We start from the raw sequence: 22,630 nt of genomic DNA, 5'->3' as shown, positions 1-22,630 counted from the left end.
TTACTGGGAAAAAATAATCTTTTGGAAAACAGTATATTAGGTCACAAAGTAGATTTGAGATTCCATGAGGAATGTCATTATGTGGTAAAGTAGAAACCATTACCTCAATCTGACAATAGATGGCAGACTAAACAGAACAGAAAACGTTAACACAACCAAGATGACTAGACTACACACAACATTATAACAATGAATACATCCGTCATTACTATCATGTTTATAGCAAAAAGCTAAGCTATATACTTTTGTATTATTTCATAAATACTATTGTAGAGCATGCATGCTCTGAAAAAGTTGAAAACACCTTATTAAGACATTTTATGTTGTTTTCTTTCCATTTAATTTGTCACACGTCTGATGTCACATGTAGGATTAAAGGATGTCAATGTTGCATTAAAGGCATGTGGTATGAATCCATCTCTGTCTTTGACCAGATAGTGGCCTTGTGGTTAAGAGTGTCCGTACTGAAACTGGGAGGTCGGTGTTTGATCCCCGGCCGGGTCATACCAAAGACTGTAAAAATGGGACCTTCACCCAAGGCCTCCCTGCTTGGCATTCAGCATCCAAGGGTTGGATTGAGGGGTTAAATCAACAAATCAAATGATTCGCCCGCACGGCACGGGTGCAGCTCACCGCTCCTTGGCTGCGGCTCACCACTCCAAGAGATGGGACAAATGCGGAGAACAAATTTCACTGCGGTAACGTGTGTGACAAAGCGTACGACTTTGACTTTGATCTCTAAACTATGCACACACCTCTGGCAAGGAATGCTCTGAAAATGTAGAGAGACCATGAGAGGACTACCTGAAAACCTGTAAGACTTGTGTTGCCGTGTGCTATTTGATCCAGGCTGATGTGTTTTTAAGTCATCAGTAGACTCTGTGGTCTGACTTATTCATATTGTTGCATAGTATGTTTAAATAAGTTCAACTGGAATGAGCTTTTCAACTGGAACAGACCTTGCTGTAATGATGAACTGAAAATAAGAAAGTTCTCAACTTCTCTGTGAAATCCTCACAGTGAATTCTGCTCTGTCCATGACACTGTCCATGGTGCTGAATCTCTCATCTCAGAACAGAGATTGCATTTTAAAGCTTAGTTTATTTACACCTTTGTTTACACCTTGTTTTTAACTTAAGGCTTTTAAGTAAATTTAATAATCAAATGATTTGTTTGCTGCGGAATGAGTGAATTGAATTGTCTCTTTAGCACAAACCGCTCTCTCTGATTCCTTGAGATGATTTTATTCAGTGCATTCTTTGATTGTCAATGAACTTGAATGAGTGTAATTGAATAGATTCTTCTTGTACAGTATAAGGTGGGTGCAGCTAAGAAAGGAGACTGTTTCAACGTTCAAGGGTTTTATCGTCGCACAACGTAGTTGGTAGTCAGTATTGATCCTGATTGAAATTAATACAAATCCATGACTACTGTATACCTAGAGCCAGTGAGTCTACCATTGGGCGTTTGGGTTTATTGGGTTGGTGTTGACTAATGCATTTCCATTAATTGATTGATTGAATAGCCTACTTTGTTCGATAAAAATGTAAACAGCACGAGGTACAGTCAGACATTTAGGCTTTTCACATTGGCCTATTATAGCGCCACCAGGAGGCCACAATATAACCTACCTGATGTGGGAGACCTGTGCTCCGAGAGCAGTGCACTTTTACTAGTTGTCTTTGTCATGTCCTTGTTGGACCTTTTGTGAAGTAAATGGTTTAACTCCGTGAGAACCATGATTTTCTTCACTTTGCCAAGCTCATGTTTTTGTGGACAACATTGGAAAATTATGTTTGGAACATTACATAATTACAAGTGGAGAATTTCACTAGAAAGGGCATTTCATTGGGTAGACTACATTAAATATATTTAAAATTGTAAAAAAGAAAAGAAAAAGGGGGACTGTTTGAAGTGAATCTATGGCAGAGAAAGTAAAATAATGCAGAGTTCTGAGGATCGTTAAAAAGTTTATTAATCAATCAAGCATGTTGATGCTGGACAACATAGAATACACACATAGAGCACACAGAATAGACATGATACCAGTAAGACGTGCTGATCTAGGTCAGCAGGCTCATCTATTCTAAACGGTGGTCAAAGAGCAAAACTCCACATGCCTTTGTAACTTTTAAGAAGTTTTGAATGCATGACTTTTAGTTTATTATTATTATTATTATTATTATTATTATTATTATTATTATTATTATTATTATTATTATTATTATTATTTGCTGTTGTTAGTTTGGACTCTCTCCTGTGACCAGTCCGGTGTGGTTAAACCTGTCAACCACCACCACGACAGGTTCCAGGGTCACTGAATCACTAAAGCCTCTCCACCACGGCAAGGTCACAGCAATAGGAGAGGAAGTGGCCCTTAAAAGGGCCGGGGGTGGGGGGGTGGGGGTACAGGGTCTCGAGCTCTCACAGTGACATGAGGGAGAAGTAGTTTGCCACAGCAGACAACCGTTCCTCCATGATCTCCTCCTTCTCCTCCAGAAGGGCCTGCCATTCATCCTCATTGATTCTCAACTGCTCTGACAGCAGGGTCTCCTTCTCCTCCACCTTACGGAGAGAAAAGTAGTCCTCCACACGAGACTCCCATTCCTCCATCCTCTCCTCAAACTCCTCCACAATGGCCTGCCACTCATCCTCCTTGATCCTCCACATCTCCTCCCTGCACTCCTCCGTCTCCGCCAGGTCTGGGTGGTTAACCACAGCGTTGATGAAACTACCGGAGTAATAACTTTGTGTCACCGCCATCATAATGGATAGGTCTTCTCCTGCTAAGGTTCTGAGCTGTACTGTCTCAGTGTCTCTTCAAAAGAAGTGATGTTTAACAGCCGCGTACAGCCAGGCTTTATTCTGTTGGTTGCCCGTTGACCATTGGCTGATGCCTAGCAACGGTTTGTACACAGAACGCTCTGACTTCAGCCGTATCAACAAACAGCTGTGCAGGTGGATCACGCGAGATATCAACACTAGGCTTGTGTATTTGTGTTGTCATGGCGACAAATTTTTAAACGTTGCTATTAGCTTCCAAGCTAACCTTTAGCTTGCAAGCTAACTCGGCTGTTTACGTTTTGTTTATTGGGGCGTTGACGTCCTCATAAACAACATGCTTTATTTATTATGGTAATATAAGGAATATCTATTTCAGACATTATGTCATACTACTTATTGTGATTTGGGTAGGTGCCTGTGTGTTTTCCACAGTAATGGATGTTTAGCATTTCAGTCAGCAGAGATTTGTTTATAGTAGGCTACTTATTGATTGAAGTATTTATTAACAGTTTGCAGAACTACAGTACATTTCAAGCACAACTCAATACAAAAACTGTTAACTGTGAGTGGACGACCAATAAAGCACTAGACTTGTTTACAAGAGGGTCCACCTTGTTCAATTCATCATAACATTTAGAGATCACCCCGCAATGTCAGAAAGTGAAGACAACTCACCGGGGTGAGTTGTCCAGACTTTCGGGGTGAGCTGTCCGTACTTTCTCGCCCAACTCGCCCCAGCGGAAAGTACAGACAACTCACCCCGACATGTCAGAAAGTGAAGACAACTCACCGGGGTGAGTTGTCCAGTATTCATACAACAGGACAGCCAGTGTTCAGGTAGCCATACATAGTATGTATGGCTACCTGAACACTGGCTGTCCTGTTGTATAAGGTATGTATTACATACCTTATACAACAGGACAGCCAGTGGCTGAGGAGGAACAGCGGCCGTCCTGGAGTCAGAAGGTTCCCGATTCGATCCCCGGGCTCCTCCTGGCTGCGTGTCGAAGTGTCCTTGAGCAAAATACTGAATCCTATATAGTGTCTTGCTCAAGGACACTTTGAAGTGTCACACGCACGCACGCATGCATGCACATATTACGCACGCACGCATGCATGCACATATTACGCACGCACGCATGCATGCACATATTACGCACGCACGCACGCAGACAGCAGAGGAAACCATGCAACCAAGCTGCTCTTCTGCTTGATTTGTTTTATCATTTATCTTTCAGGATGACGGATACTTCAATGGGAATGCTGCCCTGATTAACAAGTACTTTGTTGTGACTGACAGCGCTTATACCGTCAGGTACATTAACCATGCTCTATTATTAAACAGTTTATTATCGCTCATTCGGTCTGACACTTCATCTCTTTCAACCTGGCCTCACTAATCCGGTCATTATAGGTGCCAAGAAGTCAAAACTTGGACAAAAACATTCAAACTAATAGCGAAAATAGCTGATCTACAAGTTCATAAACATATAACGTGCCACAGCAACGCACTTTGACCTTATAGATCATTATACAGCGAAGTGTGTGTGTAGGGCTAAAGTTATTATTAAATATGTAAAATGAACAGACAATGTATGGACAAATATTAAATAGTTAGCCTACTTATTGATAATGAAATTAAAGTGAAATAATTATTTGTTTCTGTTTTCCAGTCCTGGTGACGTTGTGGTCCTAGGGGCCGTTGATCTTTCGGACACCTATGAGGTCACCCGGCAGGAGTTCACGGTAGAAGCGGTATGAAGTATATGAACATGTGTCAGAACATATTACATACATAACTATCACTTAGAAATGAGAGGAAATTATACACATAACACCTTACAGTGTTACTGAACTGAAAGTTGTCAGGGAGGTGCTTAAACCAAGTGCCTTTGAGCAAGGCACTGAACTCTTGTTGTTGAAATCCATTGAAAATAGATCTAGAATCTAAGCTTTTTATTTTATTTTTGAGGGGCACTAGCCCCTCCTATAGGTTTAATGCTTGTTTTTAGTTCAATGTTTGTTTTAAAAACGCCATTGACAATGAAGGGAAAATGTACGTCATCTTGTCCCTAACACAAACATTAAATGCCATTAACAATAAAGAGAATTTAATGTTTGTTTTGTCACCGTTTGTTTTACTGTTTACATCACCATTACATCACCTAATCAACATGAGTTAGACTTCAATATTAGCGCCCCTCGCTTCACACGGGTGTGATTTTTAATGTTTGGAAACAAAGCTTATGTGGCATCTAAACATGTGCCTGTCATTTCTCTGTAGGTCTTCGTTCACCCCAACTGGAGTGGCAACTTGCCTGAGCGCGGCATGAGACTGGCCAAACTGTCCCGCCCAGTCAACTTCAACATGTACATCAACCGCGTGTGTCCCCCGAAGCGTCACTTCATCCCTGCTGCTGGGTCCTCATGCAAAACAGCTGGAAAATACACAGGGAACCCGAGGGAAGACATATTTGAATATTATAACCACACCTGGTTATAGCATCCTACAAAAATAACCCCACTCCATCTTTAAGAAGATGGAGGGGTCCATGGTCAAATTCATATCATTTTGGGGGTCCTTTGCCACCAAAATGTGGAACGCCCTACCAACAGTCATTAAGACATTCGAATCCCTTGACTCCTTCAAAACGGCTCTCAAAGGGCACCTACGGACGGCTGCAATTCGAAACTGGCCCCCGTAAAATCTGAATCCCCCCACCCCACCCACCCCTATTTCCCCTCACTGTATATGTTTATTTTCCCTTTTTACCTCCTTTATGATGAATTCCTGTTCTGTTCGTTGGCTATATAGAAGTGTCTATTTGTACGTCTCTAAATGTTTTGATGAATTGAACAAGGTGGACCCTCTTGTAAACAAGTGTAATGCTTTATTGGGTTGTCCACTCACAGTTAACAGTCTTTGTATTGAGTTGTGCTTGAAATGCACTGTAATTCTGCAAAACTCTTAATAAATATTTCAATCAATCAATCAATCAAAAGAACTACTGATATAGGTCTTAAACCCTGTTTTCATTTGATTAACCAACTTTACACATATATGGTCTCTGATCATATAGTTCCAGGGTTAAATAGGTTAACTGAGCAGATGGAGTTACACTGCGCCGTTGTAGATGTAGAGAAAGCTTTTCTACTTTGTGAAATCTTTTTTCAACTGTGTGATTGTGTGCAAATACTGAACTAAACTAAACCAAAGTAAGGGACAGGAAAGGTAATTTGAACGTTGAGCCCCTGAGAACACTTGGCACAGTTTTATTTTTAATATTTGATTACAAATGTGCGGCAAAATAATAATATATTTTTGGAATAACATTGAAGGCCCAATAGCATATATTTTTTCTTTTACAAATGTGCGGCAAAATAAATATAATATATTTTTGTAAGGCCTGATATTTTTTTAAATGCTATAAAACATGTGATAGCCCTAGACAGTCATAAACAAGACGTTGAAGGGTTAGGTCTGATAATTATGTACCGTAAAGTCATGGATATTGATGACATTATTTATGTCCATTTTCCAAAGCATACATTTATTCTTTATTTTATACATTTAAGGGGAAAGAAATGCCAATTTAATGCTGACCTGCAGTATCTGTCCATAATTTGAACTGAACGTCAATAAATGTCTCTCTCTTTATGTTCTTTGTGTCTTTTACTGTTAATATAGTACTGCGAGAGTGAGGTCTAGCCAACACCAACTCGGGATTCCTGGATCGCTGCCCTCCACAAATTCCTATCCAACATCAGGTTCTTGAGCTCTGCGGTGTTGTCAGCCAAGCTGTCGCGCCGCAGCACGTCTACATAGGTGGTACGCTTCTTTCCCCTCCTGGCTTTGCCCTGGGTTGGCTCCCATAGCTCCCACTGTTAATATACTTTGATGTGAGATGAACTTTTTTCCATGACATGTAAAACTAAGGAAAGAAAAGGCAACTCTTCAAGTGATAACCTCTTCATTATGGGTTGGTTGGTCCACTATCTATGGAAATGATTCCTGTCAGAGAGTCCTTTATACCAGAGAGTTATAGGCTATTTATGGAATGACAGGATTCCTGTCAGAGAAATAAATAACACAAATAAAAGGTCTATCAGTTTAACATAAATCAAAGTGCATACAGACCAGGGGTCCATGCAGTTAGTATTAGATAGATATCTCAAATCAACATGCCTGGTATGTCACTCAGAGAGCAGGAATGATTCAGACGATCAGTCATGGGTTTGCTGACAAGAATCATGGCTATTAAAAAGTTATTAAAAATGACTTCTATGATTTATATGACAGCGTACAGTAGCCTACATTGCATCTTAATCTGGGTGTCTTCTGCATGTCCCAATATTGGGTCAGCTTGTGATATGCCAAAATAAATATAAATATAACATTCAAATCAGAAGGCTAGTACCAGAAGAATAACTAAAAATGGTAATCCAGTCTGGCAGTGTGCCACGGGTTCAACTCCCGATCCCGACGGCCTTTACTGCATGTCATCCCCCCATCTCTCTCCCCATTTCCTGTCAGCCTACTGTCTGTCCCTCCATATAAAATAAAGGGGAAAGCCACAAAAAAAACATTTAAAAAATAAATAAAGTGAATAAATAAAGATATGTGTTGTGTAATTATAGCCTACTGATGGAATTGTGTGGAATAGAATGTTTTACAAAAATGCTTGTTTGTGTGCAGGACTTGAATGTGGCACTTAAAGGATATTTAGTTTCATCAAATAGTTTAATGAGAACATTGTATCACTGAGAGACAGACAGTCATACTCCTTTCTGAACAAAAGCGCTTTCATGATTCATGTGGAAAAACTGTTTTGGTAGAAAATGTATCTAAAAAGTCAAAAGCAAGTGGTTCTCAACCAGTGGTCCATGCAGGCGGGGACCACCAGTGGTCCTTGTGGACGTTCCCAGCTAAAAGACTTGGTCTCGTTAAACCTGTTTTTAATGTATTTGTCACTGTTGTCCTGCTTTTTGCCATGAACATAACTGTGTGTAAGTGTTGTTGAATTGTGGACAAAAATCTTATCCAACAACAACAACAACAACAACAACAACAACAATATTCTTTAGTTTTGGGTCTGAGACTGGTATAGTCTTAGTACTAGTCTACTGAATCAAAGTAACATAACAGTGCTGAAAATGATGGCTCTTGGTTCTACAATCTACACGGTCAAAGGCCTTCCACAAGGGGTCAGTAGAGCTGCATGTAGGACTCGGAGCTAATTAGGATCATTCAGAGCCATTGAATTATACTGTACAACGTTGCGCCATTGAGGGGGCAGAAAACTGCGCTCGAGCGCTGTTCATGCAGCCTGGACTGGAGTGACAATCTGGAGTTTGAAATACATTGTTTTTCAACGAGGGCAAATATCAGCAATTTCAGGCATGCATGCAACATGACAACTGTTTTAAAGTATTGTACAGTGACAACTAAAGACTCGATAGGACAGATTCAACGACAACAACTAGGACAGTGACGCAGAGAAGGCTCCCTTGACTCAAATACACCAGAGTAAGGCCAAGTGTGGACAAGGACGGACACATGCACACCGCACAGATGAACGGTCTGGTGAGACGTAGGAGGACACTAGGCAGGAGGCAAACCATAGTCCTAGAGACCTAGTGCCTGATATCCCCCAAGAACACACAAGGCAGAGAGAGCTTCCTGCTAGTTCTGGCAGGGGAGAAAGGACAGTGGGCAGAATCTAACATACAGTATGATACATAGAAAGTGTCATTATACAATGGTTTATTATGTGTTATGATAGAGTATTTATGAGTGCTTATATAGTGTTATGATGCATGCAAGGGCAACTTCTTTTGAGGAGGACGTTGAGGGTAGGTAAGGAATAAGGTTTGGTCAGCCAGGGCATCATCATATCATTTTGGTTTAAGGGTTTTATTCAACGTACTCGATGATCTTTAGTCTTTTAGAATTTTCTTCACCAATATGTTGCAGCTGGTTTCTATTCAGCCATCCTAGGGATTTTTTTGACAGCTAAAAAACACTCCTTGGGCTAAATTTGGCCATATCCACTTGCCCAAATGTGCTGAACTCACATTTGTTTGATTGATTGATTGAAGTATTTATTTGGTAAGAAATGTATTCCCAGATTTGACATTATTCTGACAATATTCTCTCACTACTTCTGTGACAAGTCCTATGGTGACAATGCTTCCATTTTTCCCAGGTGGGTGGATGGGGGTCCACCATATAGTTGGGGTCCAGGGTCCACCTCCTGTGAGAAGTCTCCCCAAGAGTCATCTGAGTTCCCAGAAGTTTTATTTTTCGCCACTAGGGGGGGCGAAAAATAAAACTTGAATAGCAGGGGGCGGTGCAGTCTTTATAACTCTATCAGTCTCCCTTTCCTTTTCGCCTTTGCTTTCAAGTTTTTCCAGCAGGCTTTCAATTTAAACTGGGGAAATCTCGTGTATTCTTGATCCCCGCTGCCCCGCAGAACAAGTAAAATTGTTGACAATAATTGGAAAGGCACTACGTGAAACACCCATATATCGCGACGAAGGCGGAAGGACCCACCAAGACACCATATAAAAGCAGCATGCACAGTGTCGCATGTTCTTTCTGATGAGGTGACCGCTCGTGGCCAACGTCTTATATTGAGCAGCAACAGCATATTGAACGGAACAGTGAAGTAGTTTCAACTAGTTTCTACCGAGGTGACGCAGTGTTTTTATCTTTATTTTGTAGAGAGAAAGAAAATCCCAATGCAGTCCGCAGAGCAGAAAGACAGACATACTTGTAGTTGCAGTTACAGGGATGTTCTTCTGCGATCCATGGAGGAAGACACGTGGCCAGCCAAGAAACTTGACTCATGGCTATCTAGGCCGAGCACGTCGAGGACGCTGCAGCTATCGTAGTATTGTAAGTATTGTACAATTCATGTTTAATAGTACCGTTTAACGTTGTGTGGGATGATGATTCATAGACTAGAGTCTCCGAGTAAAAACTATGAAGATTACTTCACAGTGCACTGACCACACACGTCGTCATGACTACCTTTATTGCCTAGAATGTATGCTTCTAATGTAGCCTTAGATTAAGACTCGTAGATTTATTGTCGCCCCCCCCTCCCAGTCCGTGTATACGTATATTTATTTTAAATGTTTTAATCCCGTCTGGCCGAACGCCTCCCGTTTACTTTGATGAATTGAACATGGTGGACCCTCTTGTAAACAAGTGTAATGCTTAATTGGGTCTTCCGCTCACAGTTAACAGTCTTTGTATTGAGTTTGTGCTTGAAATGTACTGTAATTCTGCAAACTGTTAATAAATATTTCAATCAATACTTCCTGTTTACAAGGAGTGCAATTCCGTTTTTCACCGGATGCGCCCCCTCCACTGCCGCCCATTGTGAATTTATGACAGAATCTGCCACAGACTAGATTAAAACACTCCTTTATTGAAAAATATGCATTGCACAAAGATGCCGGATTAACATTTGGGGCAAGCTATCTTTAGCATCAAATGTTGGCATAAATCTGAGTCTTAAATTTAGGCTAGTTCTAATGACTATAATTTCCATTTCAGTGACTCTACAATACCAGTTTTTTTTTAATGGGATGTTCTGGTACTTTTGCAGGCATGTTGGAGTGTCTGGCTGTTTTGATGAAATCCCAGAAAATTGGACAGGTTGGTATTTTAAGATTTTGTAAATCCAATCTACCATTTAGGCTTCTTATGATGATTTGATACATTCCAAAGAGTCTCTGATTATAATGGATTGCTATTATTATTTAACATGACGATGCCACTGAACTGAAGAAGCATACTACCAGTACTAGCTAGTTTAGCATTACATGTTTAAATGTGGTTCTAATGGCTAGTATTTTCCCTTTCAGTGACTCATCTCACGGACACGCCACCACCCAAACATTAAGCATGTAAGTGTCTAAATAAATGCATTGTCTCGGGGCTACTACTGTCTGTAGTGACATCTCTGACCTGTCTATGATGATTTGTTTTCGGTTCCTGATTGCTAATGAAGTTTACTCGCAGCGCACTGAGACAAGGCAATACCACAGTTTGTTATCGACCTAAAGCAATACCTGATTTGTAATGGGATGTTCTTTTACTTTTCAGGCATGTTGGGGAGTCTGGATGTTTTGATAAGATCCCAGAAAATTGGACAGGTTGGTATTTTAAGATTTTGAAAATCCAATCTACCATTTAGTCTTCTTATGATGATTTGTTACATTCCAAAGAGTCTCTGATTATAATGGATTGCTATTATTATTTAACATGACGATGCCACTGAACTGAAGAAGCATACTGCCAGTACTGCGCAAGCTAGTTAAGCATTGCATAATTAAAACATGGCTGTTAATATTTAATTCTAGGTGTGGATAGTAAGGTTGAGGACTCCTATATTTCAATGCTGCAGTTATCTAGTAAGTATTTAATTATCCAATTCCTGTTTGTACTGTTATGTGGAATGATGATTCATTGACTAGAGTCTCCGAGTAAAACTATGAAGATTGCTTCACAGTGCACTGACCACACACACCTGTCATGACTTTGCCCATTGCATGGCATTTGGATGGTTCTAATGGCCATTTTCCCTTTCAGTGATCCATCTCGCGGACACGCCACCTTATACCACCTCCATGTTAAGCATTTGTAAGTAAGCGGCTAAAATGTATTGGTTTGGGGCTACTGTTGCATGGACTGTATTCACACAGAGTAATCTTGCCATTAAGTTAATGAAACGCCACTCTTTTTCAATGCAAAATGTCAACATGGCTGCTGTGTGAATATGGTCTAATATGTGGTGGCATCTCTGACCTGTCTATGATGATTCAGTTAACGGTTCCTGATTTTAATGAAGTTTACTCGCAGCGCACTGAGACAAGGCAATACCACAGTTTGTGTTATCGACCTAAAGCATTGCCTGATTTGTAATGGGATGTTCTTTTACTTTTGCAGCCATGTTGGAGAGTCTGGCTGGTTTGATGAAATCCCAGAAAATTGGACAGGTTGGTATCTTAAGATTTTGTAAATCCAATCTACCATTTAGGCTTCTATGATGATTTGATACATTTCCAAAGAGTCTCTGATTATAATGGATTGCTATTATTATTTAACATGACGATGCCACTGAACTGAAGAAGCATACTGCCAGTACTGCGCAAGCTAGTTAAGCATTGCATAATTAAAACATGGCTGTTTAATTTAATTCTTCTAGGTGTGGATAGTACGGTTGAGGACTCCTATATTTCAATGCTGCAGTTATCTAGTAAGTATTTAATTATCCAATTCCTGTATGTACCGTTATGTGGAATGATGATTCATTGACTAGAGTCTCTGAGTAAACTATGAAGATTGCTTCACAGTGCACTGACCACACACACCTGTCATGACTTTGCCCATTGCATGGCATTTGGATGGTTCTAATGGCCATTTTCCCTTTTCCCTTTCAGTGATCCATCTCGCGGACACGCCACCTTATACCACCTCCATGTTAAGCATTTGTAAGTAAGCGGCTAAAATGTATTGGTTTGGGGCTACTGTTGCATGGACTGTATTCACACAGAGTAATCTTGCCATTAAGTTAATGAAATGCCACTCTTTTTCAATGCAAAATGTCAACATGGCTGCTGTGTGAATATGGTCTAATATGTGGTGGCATCTCTGACCTGTCTATGATGATTCAGTTAACGGTTCCTGATTTTAATGAAGTTTACTCGCAGCGCACTGAGACAAGGCAATACCACAGTTTGTGTTATCGACCTAAAGCATTGCCTGATTTGTAATGGGATGTTCTTTTACTTTTGCAGCCATGTTGGAGAGTCTGGCTGGTTTGATGAAATCCCAGAAAATTGGACAGGTTGGTATCTTAAGATTTTGTAAATCCAATCTACCATTTAGGCTTCTATGATGATTTGATACATTTCCAAAGAGTCTCTGATTATAATGGATTGCTATTATTATTTAACATGACGATGCCACTGAACTGAAGAAGCATACTGCCAGTACTGCGGAAGCTAGTTAAGCATTGCATAATTAAAACATGGCTGTTTAATTTAATTCTTCTAGGTGTGGATAGTACGGTTGAGGACTCCTATATTTCAATGCTGCAGTTATCTAGTAAGTATTTAATTATCCAATTCCTGTATGTACCGTTATGTGGAATGATGATTCATTGACTAGAGTCTCTGAGTAAACTATGAAGATTGCTTCACAGTGCACTGACCACACACCTGTCATGACTTTGCCCATTGCATGGCATTTGGATGGTTCTAATTGCCATTTTCCCTTTCAGTGATCCATCTCGCGGACACGCCACCTTCTACCACCTCCATGTTAAGCATTTGTAAGTAAGTGGCTAAAATGTATTGTCTTGGGGCTACTGTTGCATGGACTGTATTCACACAGAGTAATCTTGCCATTAAGTTAATGACACGCCACTCTTTTTCAATGCAAAATGTCAACATGGCTGCTGTGTGAATATGGTCTAATATGTGGTGGCATCTCTGACCTGTCTATGATGATTCAGTTAACGGTTCCTGATTTTAATGAAGTTTACTCGCAGCGCACTGAGACAAGGCAATACCACCTTGTGATCGACTAAAATGATACCTGATTTGTAATGGGATGTTTTGGTACTTTTCAGGCATGTTGGGGAGTCTGTCTTGCTGGATGCTTTGATAAATTCTAGATGTGGCTGGTAAGATGCAGAGAGCCATGACCCTACATTTCAATGCTGAAGTTGTCCAGTAAGTATTTTCCAACAATTCCTTGGTTCTGTTCTGTGTGATCTGTGGGATGATGATTAACAATCAGACTCTCTGTCTGAGTAAAGTATGACCAGTAAAGGGACTTTTTAAATTTGTTTCATGTGTTCGTTTTTTGTTTTAATGTATTTTGTTTTCAATAGATGTAAACTCGGTCATTCAATGAAGATACTATACACTCAAAAAAATCACTGACCACACAGCTGTCATGACATTACGCCTGGCTTGGCACTTATGGTTTTAATTTATATTTTCCCTTTCAGCAACTCCTCTTGGACAGATGGACACACCACAGATGGACACACCACCTTCATGTTAAGCATGTGTAAGTGGCTAAATTAATGACTTGTCTCTGGGCTACTGTTTCATGTAGTGACATCTCTGACCTGTCTATGATGATTCAGTTAACGGTTCCTGATTTCTAATGAAGTTTACTCGCAGCGCACTGAGACAAGGCAATGCCAACCGTGTTATCTACTAAAATGATACCTGATTTGTAATGGGATGTTTTTGTACTTTTCAGACATGTTTTTGCTGGATGTTTTGATAAAATCCCAGAAAATTGAACAGGTTGGTACTTAAGATTTTGTAAATCAATCTACCTGTGGGCTTCTGTGATTGATAAAGTACCAACAGTATTATAAAATGTAATCCCTGTTTTTCTTTTAATAAGAAATTCTAGGTGTGGATAGTATGATGGGAGGGAGTCATCATGGCCCTAAATCTCAATACTCTGTTATCTAGTAAGTATTTTCCAACAATTCCTCTGTTCTCTGCCGTTATGTGGAATGATGAATGAAAAATTAAAACCACTTCTCTGACCATGCATGAAGATGTCACTGTCTGACCACACTCTTAACATGGTTTACTGTCACACTAAAGGTGGCCTTACACTAGCCGATAATCAGGCATTTTTTTACGCTCGGGGGGGGGGGGGGGGGGGTGCCCGACCACTCAAAGCGCGATCGGGATCGGCCCGATCAACATCAAGAATGTTTGATATTTGATCTGCCCCGCTCCGATTATCCTGTTGTGTGTGTGTGTGTGTGTGTGTGTGTGTGGTGCTATCAGATTTCAGATTGAAAAAAATCGCCTAGTGTTGTACTGATGAGGCCGTTCTGTCTTTTAAATGAACTACAGCTTTGTTTTGGGCTGTATGTGTACGGAAACTTACAGTAAGTCACACTTTAAGTGTTGTACTGATGATGCCTTTCTGTCTAAAGGAACTCCCCCCCCCCCCCCCCCTCAATGACCCTCATGGACCCCCTGTGTTATGACCAATCACTACAACATTATCTAGTAAGTATTTTCCAACTATTCCTCTGTTCTCTCTGCCATTATGTGGAATGATGATTCATAGACTAGAGTCTCTGAGTAAAAGTGAAGATGTAACACAGTGCACTGACCACACTCTTAAAGAACAACTTTAGTTTTTTTTTCCCAACCAAGGTTCATTAGAGTAAAAAATGGGTGTTCATTTCTTTTCATTTGCTGCTTTTTTGTTTGTGATTTTAGCCATTTTTGACGGGTGGGGGCATTCAAACATGGGGCTAAATATGTATTTTTTTTTTACAAATTTGTATGCTGATTTCTTTATTTACTTATTTATTGTCCTACTAGATCCTAGGGTATGCCATACTCTGGGCTCAATATGTCAGTTTGTCACCTCCTCCACATTCAATAGATCCCATGTTTTGTGGCCAAGTGTAATTTACTCTGTTCTAGTATGACTATAGTTAATAATAAAGAAATACAAAAATAATACACATTTAGCCCCATGTTCGAATGCCCCCGCCCCCCTGATAAAATTGGCTAAAAGCAGCAAATGATAACAAATTAATACAAATCTTTTACTTTCTCTAATAACCATGAACCTTGGTTGAAAAAACTAAAGTTGTCCATCATTAACATGGTTTACTGTCACAATTAAGCGTTATTGTACTGACGCCTTTCTGTCTTTTTAAAGGAATACAGCTTTATAAAGGAAGACAACGATCCATGGACCCCCCCCAGTAAGTATTTTCCAACTATTCCTCTGTTCTCTGCCATGTGGAATGATGATTCATAGACTAGAGTCTCTGAGTAAAAGTGAAGATGTAACACAGTGCACTGACCACACTCTTAACATGGTTTACTGTCACACTTCAGTGTTGTTGTACTAATGATGCCTTTCCGTCTTCTCTTCAAAGGAATACAGCTTGTATCAACAAAGTTGGGGCTGTATGTTCTGAACGTCTTCATTTCAAGAATGACCCCATAACTACACTTGGAACCAAAGATTGACTCATTTGTTCAGGGAGTTGCAGACCTGTAAGGAACTATTTAGAACCCCCCCCCCCCCTGGACCCTACTTACTATAGCTAGAAAGAGGTCAACTGATGTAAAGCAAAGTTCTTTGTTTACCCAGGGAAGTGGACTAAGCTCGAGATGCTTGATTACAGCCACACCCTGCTCATAGAACATTTCATGGTAGGGGTTCAATGCCTTGCTCAAGGGCACTTCAGCGGTGGTCATTTTAACGTGCTGGTCCGTGGATTCGAACTGGCGACCTTCCGGTATTCTGTGGCTCTGTCCTTGGCTCAGCTGCCAGTTAGAATTTAAGATGAGACTTTTTGCTGCAGTTAAGTTTGCTTTGTGCTTGTTTTGATGGAATCATGTAATTAAACTGTACGACACTGCACCTACTGTACATCTGAATTGAATACATGGGACAACACACAATGGAAACAAGTCATTGGGGCGTTTCATGGTCTCTTATATATGTCTCATATATATATATATATATATAAGGTATTAAGTCAATCAAACCTGTTACAGTAAAAATGTCAATTTACTTGGTTATGGTTCATCCATAACTTTTGTAATGGTACCAAATGGATAATGTCATTCTTTGCTTTGGACATAAAATGTAAAATTCCAGAAACTGTCCTGAATTGTTCTGAATAATAGTGTTTATGAACAGTCAATTGGTTCTAAGTCTGAATAAACTAATAATAAAAGGCTTTTGTGTTCTATCTATGGGGAGATTTTATTATGATAGCTTGAGTTCTTTATGGAGATATTAAAGTACACTGCTATGGTACAAAGCAGCTCGATCGAAAGTGTTTGTTAATGTTATCACCTCCCGAAATCTTATTTCCGGCGTTACACCTAAATTGGCGACCCATCGAAGTACGTCTCCAGTGGCGTTCACTGATTTACAGTAATTCTCTATCGGGGGTGGCGACTGGCGAAGACCAGAATTGCATTAATATAATTAAGAGTCAAGTTATGACTGAGGTGAGCCCCTCTGGGCAGGCTGTTTTACATATCTATACTACTAACCTACCACTTGGGTCTCATAATTCGATAGGTTACCAGTCCCGGTAACATCCCATTCTCCTGACCTGCACTGTGTGGAGGGGAACAACTTTTGCTCCTTTTGTCAACGTGGCCGACGATATGTTTGCACATGTATGGGAAAGAAGACGCGGAATGGCATTTTAGAGACTCGATACTTGTGTCAGAAGTTGGTGGACATTACTAGGTGTGTTGGACATTATTTAGACGCTTATATATATATGATCTACGTTTGGCTAGCAAGGATCACTGTTGGCCTAAGCCTTAAGGTAAGAACCACACTTGGCTACTTGTACATTTTTTGACAAACGTCCATGTTAATTGGCAAGAAACGACCTAAACGTATTATCTTTCTGAAACTTTACAGAATAAATGAAGTATATAACGTACATGTGTTAAAGTAGCCTAGGGCTAGTTGGTGCTCGCTAACGCTAACTGTTTAACTGCTAGAGTTGACCATACAAATAGTAATAGCTGTTATCTCCCACTATCTGGACGATGGAAATTGCATGATTATGAGGAAATAGATACAAATGCTCTTTTTGTTTTTCCTTGTCAGGTACGAGGAGGGACACTCGGGAAAAACTCGTTCTGGAACGGGTTATCGAGGCGCTCCAAATGGGAGAACACTACTTTCTCATTTTTCTATGGAGAACTTTAAACTAGCTAGCTGTATTTTGGCACCCAAACCTAAAGTTGTGGCTATAGTAGTGACAGTCCATTGTTTAACTCTCTAAAATGTTTTCATGGATTTTTTTGAACTGATCCCACTGGGACATACGATTTAGATTATTCCACGGAGAGGCATGTAGACCTGCTAGACATTTAGGGCGTTGGTATTTTATTTTTGTAAGGGCAGTTAGGGCACGTACCTGACTTTTCTAAGTTGGAACTGTAGTGTAAACAAACACACACACACACACACACACACACACGCGCACACACACACACACACACACACCCAGAGGTGTGTCTGTACCTGGACTGTGGAACTATTCCCTTGAAGCATTGCCATCTTAAAACTGAAGTCATTGCAAGCTCCTCGTGTTTTTTTTTTACTCTAACCCAACAGTCTAGTACTGCTCACTCACCAGCATATGTAATTACACATCTGTAGATTTTGTACAGACAGAAATAAGTGAAACAAGAAGACCACATCAAAATGTCAGCTGTAGTAGGCAGAGTGTGGGGATGGGTGCGCCCGGCTCTCTCATTCCGCCCCTGGTCGGGTAGCAGCAGTGCCCCTGTAGATACTGTGACAGACGGCCAAAAAACAGGTGGCCCCTGGGGCTTCAGGGTGTTACCATCCTGGGTTTGGGGCGGGCACAAGAGTGACCAGAGTAGTGACCAAACAAAACTGGTTGAGGAGTTTTGGGAAGCAGAGGAGAAACTGCAACCCATGGATATCGAAGACCTCTCTGCAGGGAAGAGACATGAGGCTGAGTCGCAAGCAAAATGTGCTCCCAGATGGTGGAATAAGATTCTTCCTTCCTCGTATACTTTCTGGTCGAGCAAAACAGAATCCCACGGGCTGAGGCAAAGGAACTGCGCCAGTTGGAACCAAACCACCTGGGACACTGAAAACGAAGGGGACTTTTCAGACTATGGAACCCCGCCACCATCACCCACACCTGGTGGTTCCTCTCCACTGTCGTCTACCTTTCAGATCTTTGCTCAAAGCTGGAAGGGGGACATTTTACCAGAGCACTACGAGATCTGCTTCAACCTACTCCGTCACATGTTTGACCTGGTCGTGGTGGGCTTCCTGTGGACCGTATCACCGCCCTCTAAGCTCATTCTGGAGGTTTTGGGGGTCCAAGGAGCCATGAGGCTGTGGTTGCACGGGATGGCCATGTTTTTTGTGTCCACCGTCGGGATGGCGGGGTTGCTGTGGTTGATCCAGGAGTATCTCCCACTGGTTGCTCTGATCTACGGCATCATACAGATGTTGGTCATCTCTGTCAGTGTCCGGCAGAGTGTGATTCTGGGAGGGGAGGAGGATGAGGTGGAGGGAAAAGAGGATGAGGCCCTGGAAGGGGGAGGAATTAAAGATAATGGGGAACAAAGAGAAGAAGCACATGTCTAGAGCGGACAAGATTATGCCCTGAATTAAAGCTGGAATTTAGGGTAAGTTGATGTCATGCAAAAAGCCAATACAATGTGCCACTTGTTTTATGAATGATGTAACCCTAAGCCTAGCCCTAACCTTTTTTGGAATTATTTGAGAGGTCTGAATAATGGGCAGACTCCCATTTCACAGCAAGTGAACAAGAATGTGGACTGATCACTGTTGTTCTGGTTTAGAGAGAGGATAAGAACTAATTGTAAGAATCACATTCCTATAGCTCTCTGTGTGCAGAACAAGCCAGTGAGCACAGCATGAGCTTGGTGTTTAGTTTAGCTACTACCAGAGATTACTACCAGAGATAAAGAAGTTGAACTGTGACATTCTCCAAGTGGTGTGTGACTCAGTGACTGTGAAACCGACTTCCACTGGCAAAGCTTATAACACATCTTCTGTGCTGAATTTAATCATATTTGAAAGGCATGCTAGTAAGAGTGTGTAGAATCAATTATGAACTGGCTTTCAGATTCAATTCTCATCACATGCAAAATGTAAATTCTATCTATACGTCCTTTTTTTGACCACTGCTGCTTTTCTTTCTGCTATCGGAACCTAAGTAATGCAGAAATAAAAGCTCTAGAATGCAGTGTATATTGTATTTTGAAACGTTTGGTGTTTTTGTTTGATTAAGGATGTTTCTGTTTCCACAGGCAGCTTAACCCATTTTGGGGCGGGAACCCCTTTTGGTGTTTTAAGCATTATGTTACACTTTAGCTATTGAAAAATAGCAGATATACAAGCTCATAGCACGGCACCGAGTGCCACGCTACGAGCTTGTACGTCTGCTATTTTTGAAAAATCGTGAAAATGTGGCACAAATTTGGAGTATATATTCTTTCAGAGCGAATGTTTTTAACTCAAAAGTTTGCTTCTGGGTGGGTCCCTGGAACAACATATTGTCAGATGGGGGTCCACGGCCAAATACAGATAATTATGGGGGTCCTTGACATGAAAAAGGTTTAACACCACTGACATAGGAACATGGGTTTTTCAGAAAACTGTCAGGATTCAGAAGACATTTGTAGAATCGTCCTCAGGTCTAATTAAGGATGTTTCTGTTTCCACAGGCAGCCTAATTTACTTGCTGGTCTAGTCTGGTCTGGATTGCCTGCAGAACGTTTGTGCTGAAAACAACCCAGAGCCTTCAATGCAATGAAGATCCAAGTTGGATCAAACCACAAGTTGGATCAAACCTAGGGCTGCAGGACTGTGACTTACAATGGAGATTAGCCATTGCATTGCACATTCACGAATACACTGCACATTCACTATACACTTAAGTAATAGGCTACTTATTTTTCTTAATGTTCAACACTATTGTTCTGCCTTTTGAAAACGTTCTTTACTGTATTGACCTGTATAAAAGGCATTTGATTTTTTTTAAATTCTAAAAACAGTATATTCATCACATATCAAGGCATAGAGAACTTGGCAACATCAATGTCGCTTGTGTTTGATGTTTGTTAGTTTGGATAGTTTGAATATCCACTCTGAATACCAGCATATTTGGACTTATTTTTGCCTTGCGTCATTTTCTGTACCAGCATGTTAAGTATATAGCCTGTTGTCTTTTCCACAATGATACATTTTCCACTGTCTTGCTAATGTATATTGTGTGTAAATGTGACACATTTCTGCCTTGTTATATCATATTCCGATCACATTTGCAGAGACACAAATTATTAGACCATAAATGTTTGCCCAACTATGATTAATGATTGGTCTCATAGCCCAGTAGCACGTTTTGCACACGATACATTTCATTTCAACCTCATGATGCCAAGCATAACAAGATGCGTGTTTCTTTCCAGGCTCCGCGGCATGTACAACTTATGTCTTTATAGACATTGTGCTTTAGAATTTCCTTACCTGCATCAGATATATTTTTAGAAATGTCAAAAGTAGGCAATTGTAAGTATTTTTATAAGGCTATCACAACGGCACAAACATTGATAATAGGTCGTGAAGAACTGTTATCTACATTTAGTTTGTTTTGCCTTTGACTCTTTTATGCTCGTGTTGAGCTTTAATACCGCTTGGTCTTACTGGCGATAACCTTTTAAAGAAAGCTATTTTTGTAATGAGTTACCATTACTCTAATAAGTGCTGGATCACTGTAGCAAACTGCTGGATCTGAGTCTTAAAATGAGCCTTTCAATGCAGTTAGAATCTCAGGGGTAACCAACCAGGGGTTCGGGAGCTACCAGTAGCTCGCACGAGCCATTCAAGTAGATCCCGGAGTTGAGCGTGTGTCAGACTGACAGGCAGCCAGCCATCACTATCAATACACAGAATGTGGATTTTGAATAGCTTGCAGTGATGGCCCCAGACATGTGTATCGAGTCATCAACTGCAGAGTTTGTTTGTTCTCTTGTTTGACCGCTATCCGCTGTGAACTTGTGATGCACAACTAAAAACCCACAGAGCTAAACAGCCTCTCACTCACTACTATACCTACACAGGCAAGCAGTCTGACTATGGAAAAAATACATTTTGTCTTAATATTTTGGCATTGATTATCAGTATTTATTCTTATTTAAACTATAGTGTTTGTGTGCACATACATGCATTGAGCCTGTCAAAAAGTGTTTTTTTTAAACATAGCCTATTTTAGTGGTAGATCACGGCTTACAATTGGGAATAAAATGGGCTCTTGGGCTTGAAAAGGTTGGTTACCACTGAGTTAGATGGATGACCACCACAGCACCACTAGTCCACTACATCAGGGGTTCTCAACCCGTGGGTCGCGACCCCTCGGGGGGTCGCCAAATTATTTTAGGGGGTCCCCAAATTATTATTTTTTTAAATTTTATTTTCACGATTTTTCAAAAATAGCAGACCTACAAGCTCGTAGCGCGCCACTCGGTGGCGCGCTACGAGCTTGTAGATCTGCTATTTTTCAATAGCTAAATTATAACAATGCTTAAAACACCAAAAGGGGTTCCCGCCCAAAATGGTTTAAGGTTATTGTAGCAGTCAATTTATATTGGGGGTCGGGAGGGGGCGGGGCGGGGGTCCCGAGACGTTGCCAAAGCATTTTCGGGGGTCCCCGGCCAAAAACGTTGAGAACCCCTGCACTACATCAATGGTTTATTCCTGCACAGGTGAAGAGAGTATAATATGGCAGCTGGGAAAGGAGGCAAGGAGCCCAGACCTGAAACTGTCAATGTATTTAAAGGCTGTTGTGTGAACCCTTCACTGACTGTACACTGAGCTGAAAATAGTTCCACTAGGAAAATAAAGCGCTGTGGCATTTGTTTTTCCTGTAATGTATTACTATTTGTCCAAATTATACATAAAAACCTACTTGCTGTTGTTGTTTTTATGGTACATCTATTTATAAACCATACACATTTTGTGCTTACACGACAACAAATGGTATGCAAATGGCCTGTGACCTTTGAAGGAAACGTCACCTGCTCTTTCCTTCCATTTGTCATTCAAAGAATGCAATGTCTCTCTTGTCCAAAGGGCAGATGCATGTGGCAGGAGATGTGTCGAGTAGCAGACACTATTACTAAGAATAAACTTAGTGCCAGCCAGGGCTCCTAATGTAGCCATTTAACTTTAATATTATATATATATAATATTAGGCATTTGGTGAAAATGGTCAAT

General features: G+C 40.7%; 2 protein-coding genes and 2 long non-coding RNA genes across 7 annotated transcripts; all 4 read left to right on the top strand.

Annotated features, from left to right (window-relative positions):
• Positions 1–9,400: 9,400 nt before the first annotated feature.
• Positions 9,401–14,786, top strand: LOC306938877 (uncharacterized protein). 4 transcript variants are annotated; one of them, XR_013791783.1, is made up of 16 exons: positions 9,401–9,682; positions 10,401–10,450; positions 10,660–10,701; positions 10,901–10,950; positions 11,158–11,208; positions 11,387–11,437; positions 11,744–11,793; positions 12,003–12,053; positions 12,238–12,288; positions 12,595–12,644; positions 12,854–12,904; positions 13,080–13,130; positions 13,431–13,533; positions 13,815–13,876; positions 14,075–14,121; positions 14,225–14,298. XR_013791783.1 is itself a non-coding variant. In XM_079523235.1 (15 exons), the coding sequence occupies exons 1-7, from the start codon at positions 10,637–10,639 to the stop codon at positions 12,238–12,240; spliced, it is 321 nt and encodes a 106-aa protein (XP_079379361.1). In that variant the 5' UTR covers positions 10,465–10,636; the 3' UTR covers positions 12,241–12,288; positions 12,595–12,644; positions 12,854–12,904; positions 13,080–13,130; positions 13,431–13,533; positions 13,815–13,876; positions 14,075–14,121; positions 14,225–14,294; positions 14,775–14,786. The 4 variants fall into 4 exon arrangements, 2 of the variants coding, with proteins under 2 accessions (XP_079379361.1, XP_079379362.1); XM_079523235.1 differs by lacking the exons at positions 9,401–9,682; positions 10,401–10,450 and adding an exon at positions 14,775–14,786 and having other exon boundaries at positions 10,465–10,701; positions 14,225–14,294; XM_079523236.1 differs by lacking the exons at positions 9,401–9,682; positions 10,401–10,450 and adding an exon at positions 14,775–14,786 and having other exon boundaries at positions 10,465–10,701; positions 13,080–13,134; positions 14,225–14,294.
• On the top strand, positions 14,775–15,902 carry LOC306938879. Its single transcript, XR_013791784.1, has 3 exons — positions 14,775–14,850; positions 15,518–15,563; positions 15,741–15,902. It is a non-coding gene; the product is annotated as an uncharacterized lncRNA (long non-coding RNA).
• Positions 15,903–16,972: 1,070 nt separating this feature from the next.
• Positions 16,973–21,177, top strand: cUnh6orf47 (chromosome Un C6orf47 homolog). The gene is made up of 3 exons (XM_079523229.1): positions 16,973–17,159; positions 17,450–19,017; positions 20,083–21,177. The coding sequence occupies exon 2, from the start codon at positions 18,053–18,055 to the stop codon at positions 18,974–18,976; it is 924 nt and encodes a 307-aa protein (XP_079379355.1). The 5' UTR covers positions 16,973–17,159; positions 17,450–18,052; the 3' UTR covers positions 18,977–19,017; positions 20,083–21,177.
• Positions 21,178–21,708: 531 nt separating this feature from the next.
• On the top strand, positions 21,709–22,331 carry LOC306938884. The gene is made up of 2 exons (XR_013791788.1): positions 21,709–21,754; positions 22,120–22,331. It is a non-coding gene; the product is annotated as an uncharacterized lncRNA (long non-coding RNA).
• Positions 22,332–22,630: the final 299 nt, after the last annotated feature.

Source organism: Electrona antarctica (genome assembly GCF_951216825.1).
Source record: "Electrona antarctica genome assembly, chromosome: 15".
Taxonomy (NCBI): domain Eukaryota; kingdom Metazoa; phylum Chordata; class Actinopteri; order Myctophiformes; family Myctophidae; genus Electrona; species Electrona antarctica.
The sequence above is the reverse complement of the archived record's forward strand: the minus strand, read 5'-3'. Positions and strand labels throughout refer to the sequence as shown.

Bases quoted from the DNA above. Each gene is read 5' to 3' on its own strand.
- cUnh6orf47 (XM_079523229.1), top strand. From the start codon at position 18,053: ATGTCAGCTGTAGTAGGCAGAGTGTGGGGATGGGTGCGCCCGGCTCTC.
- LOC306938877 (XM_079523235.1), top strand. From the start codon at position 10,637: ATGGCTAGTATTTTCCCTTTCAGTGACTCATCTCACGGACACGCCACC. The intron at 10,702-10,900 runs GTAAGTGTCTAA...TTTACTTTTCAG, and splicing joins ACCACCCAAACATTAAGCAT to GCATGTTGGGGAGTCTGGAT. The intron at 11,438-11,743 runs GTAAGTAAGCGG...TTACTTTTGCAG, and splicing joins CACCTCCATGTTAAGCATTT to CCATGTTGGAGAGTCTGGCT.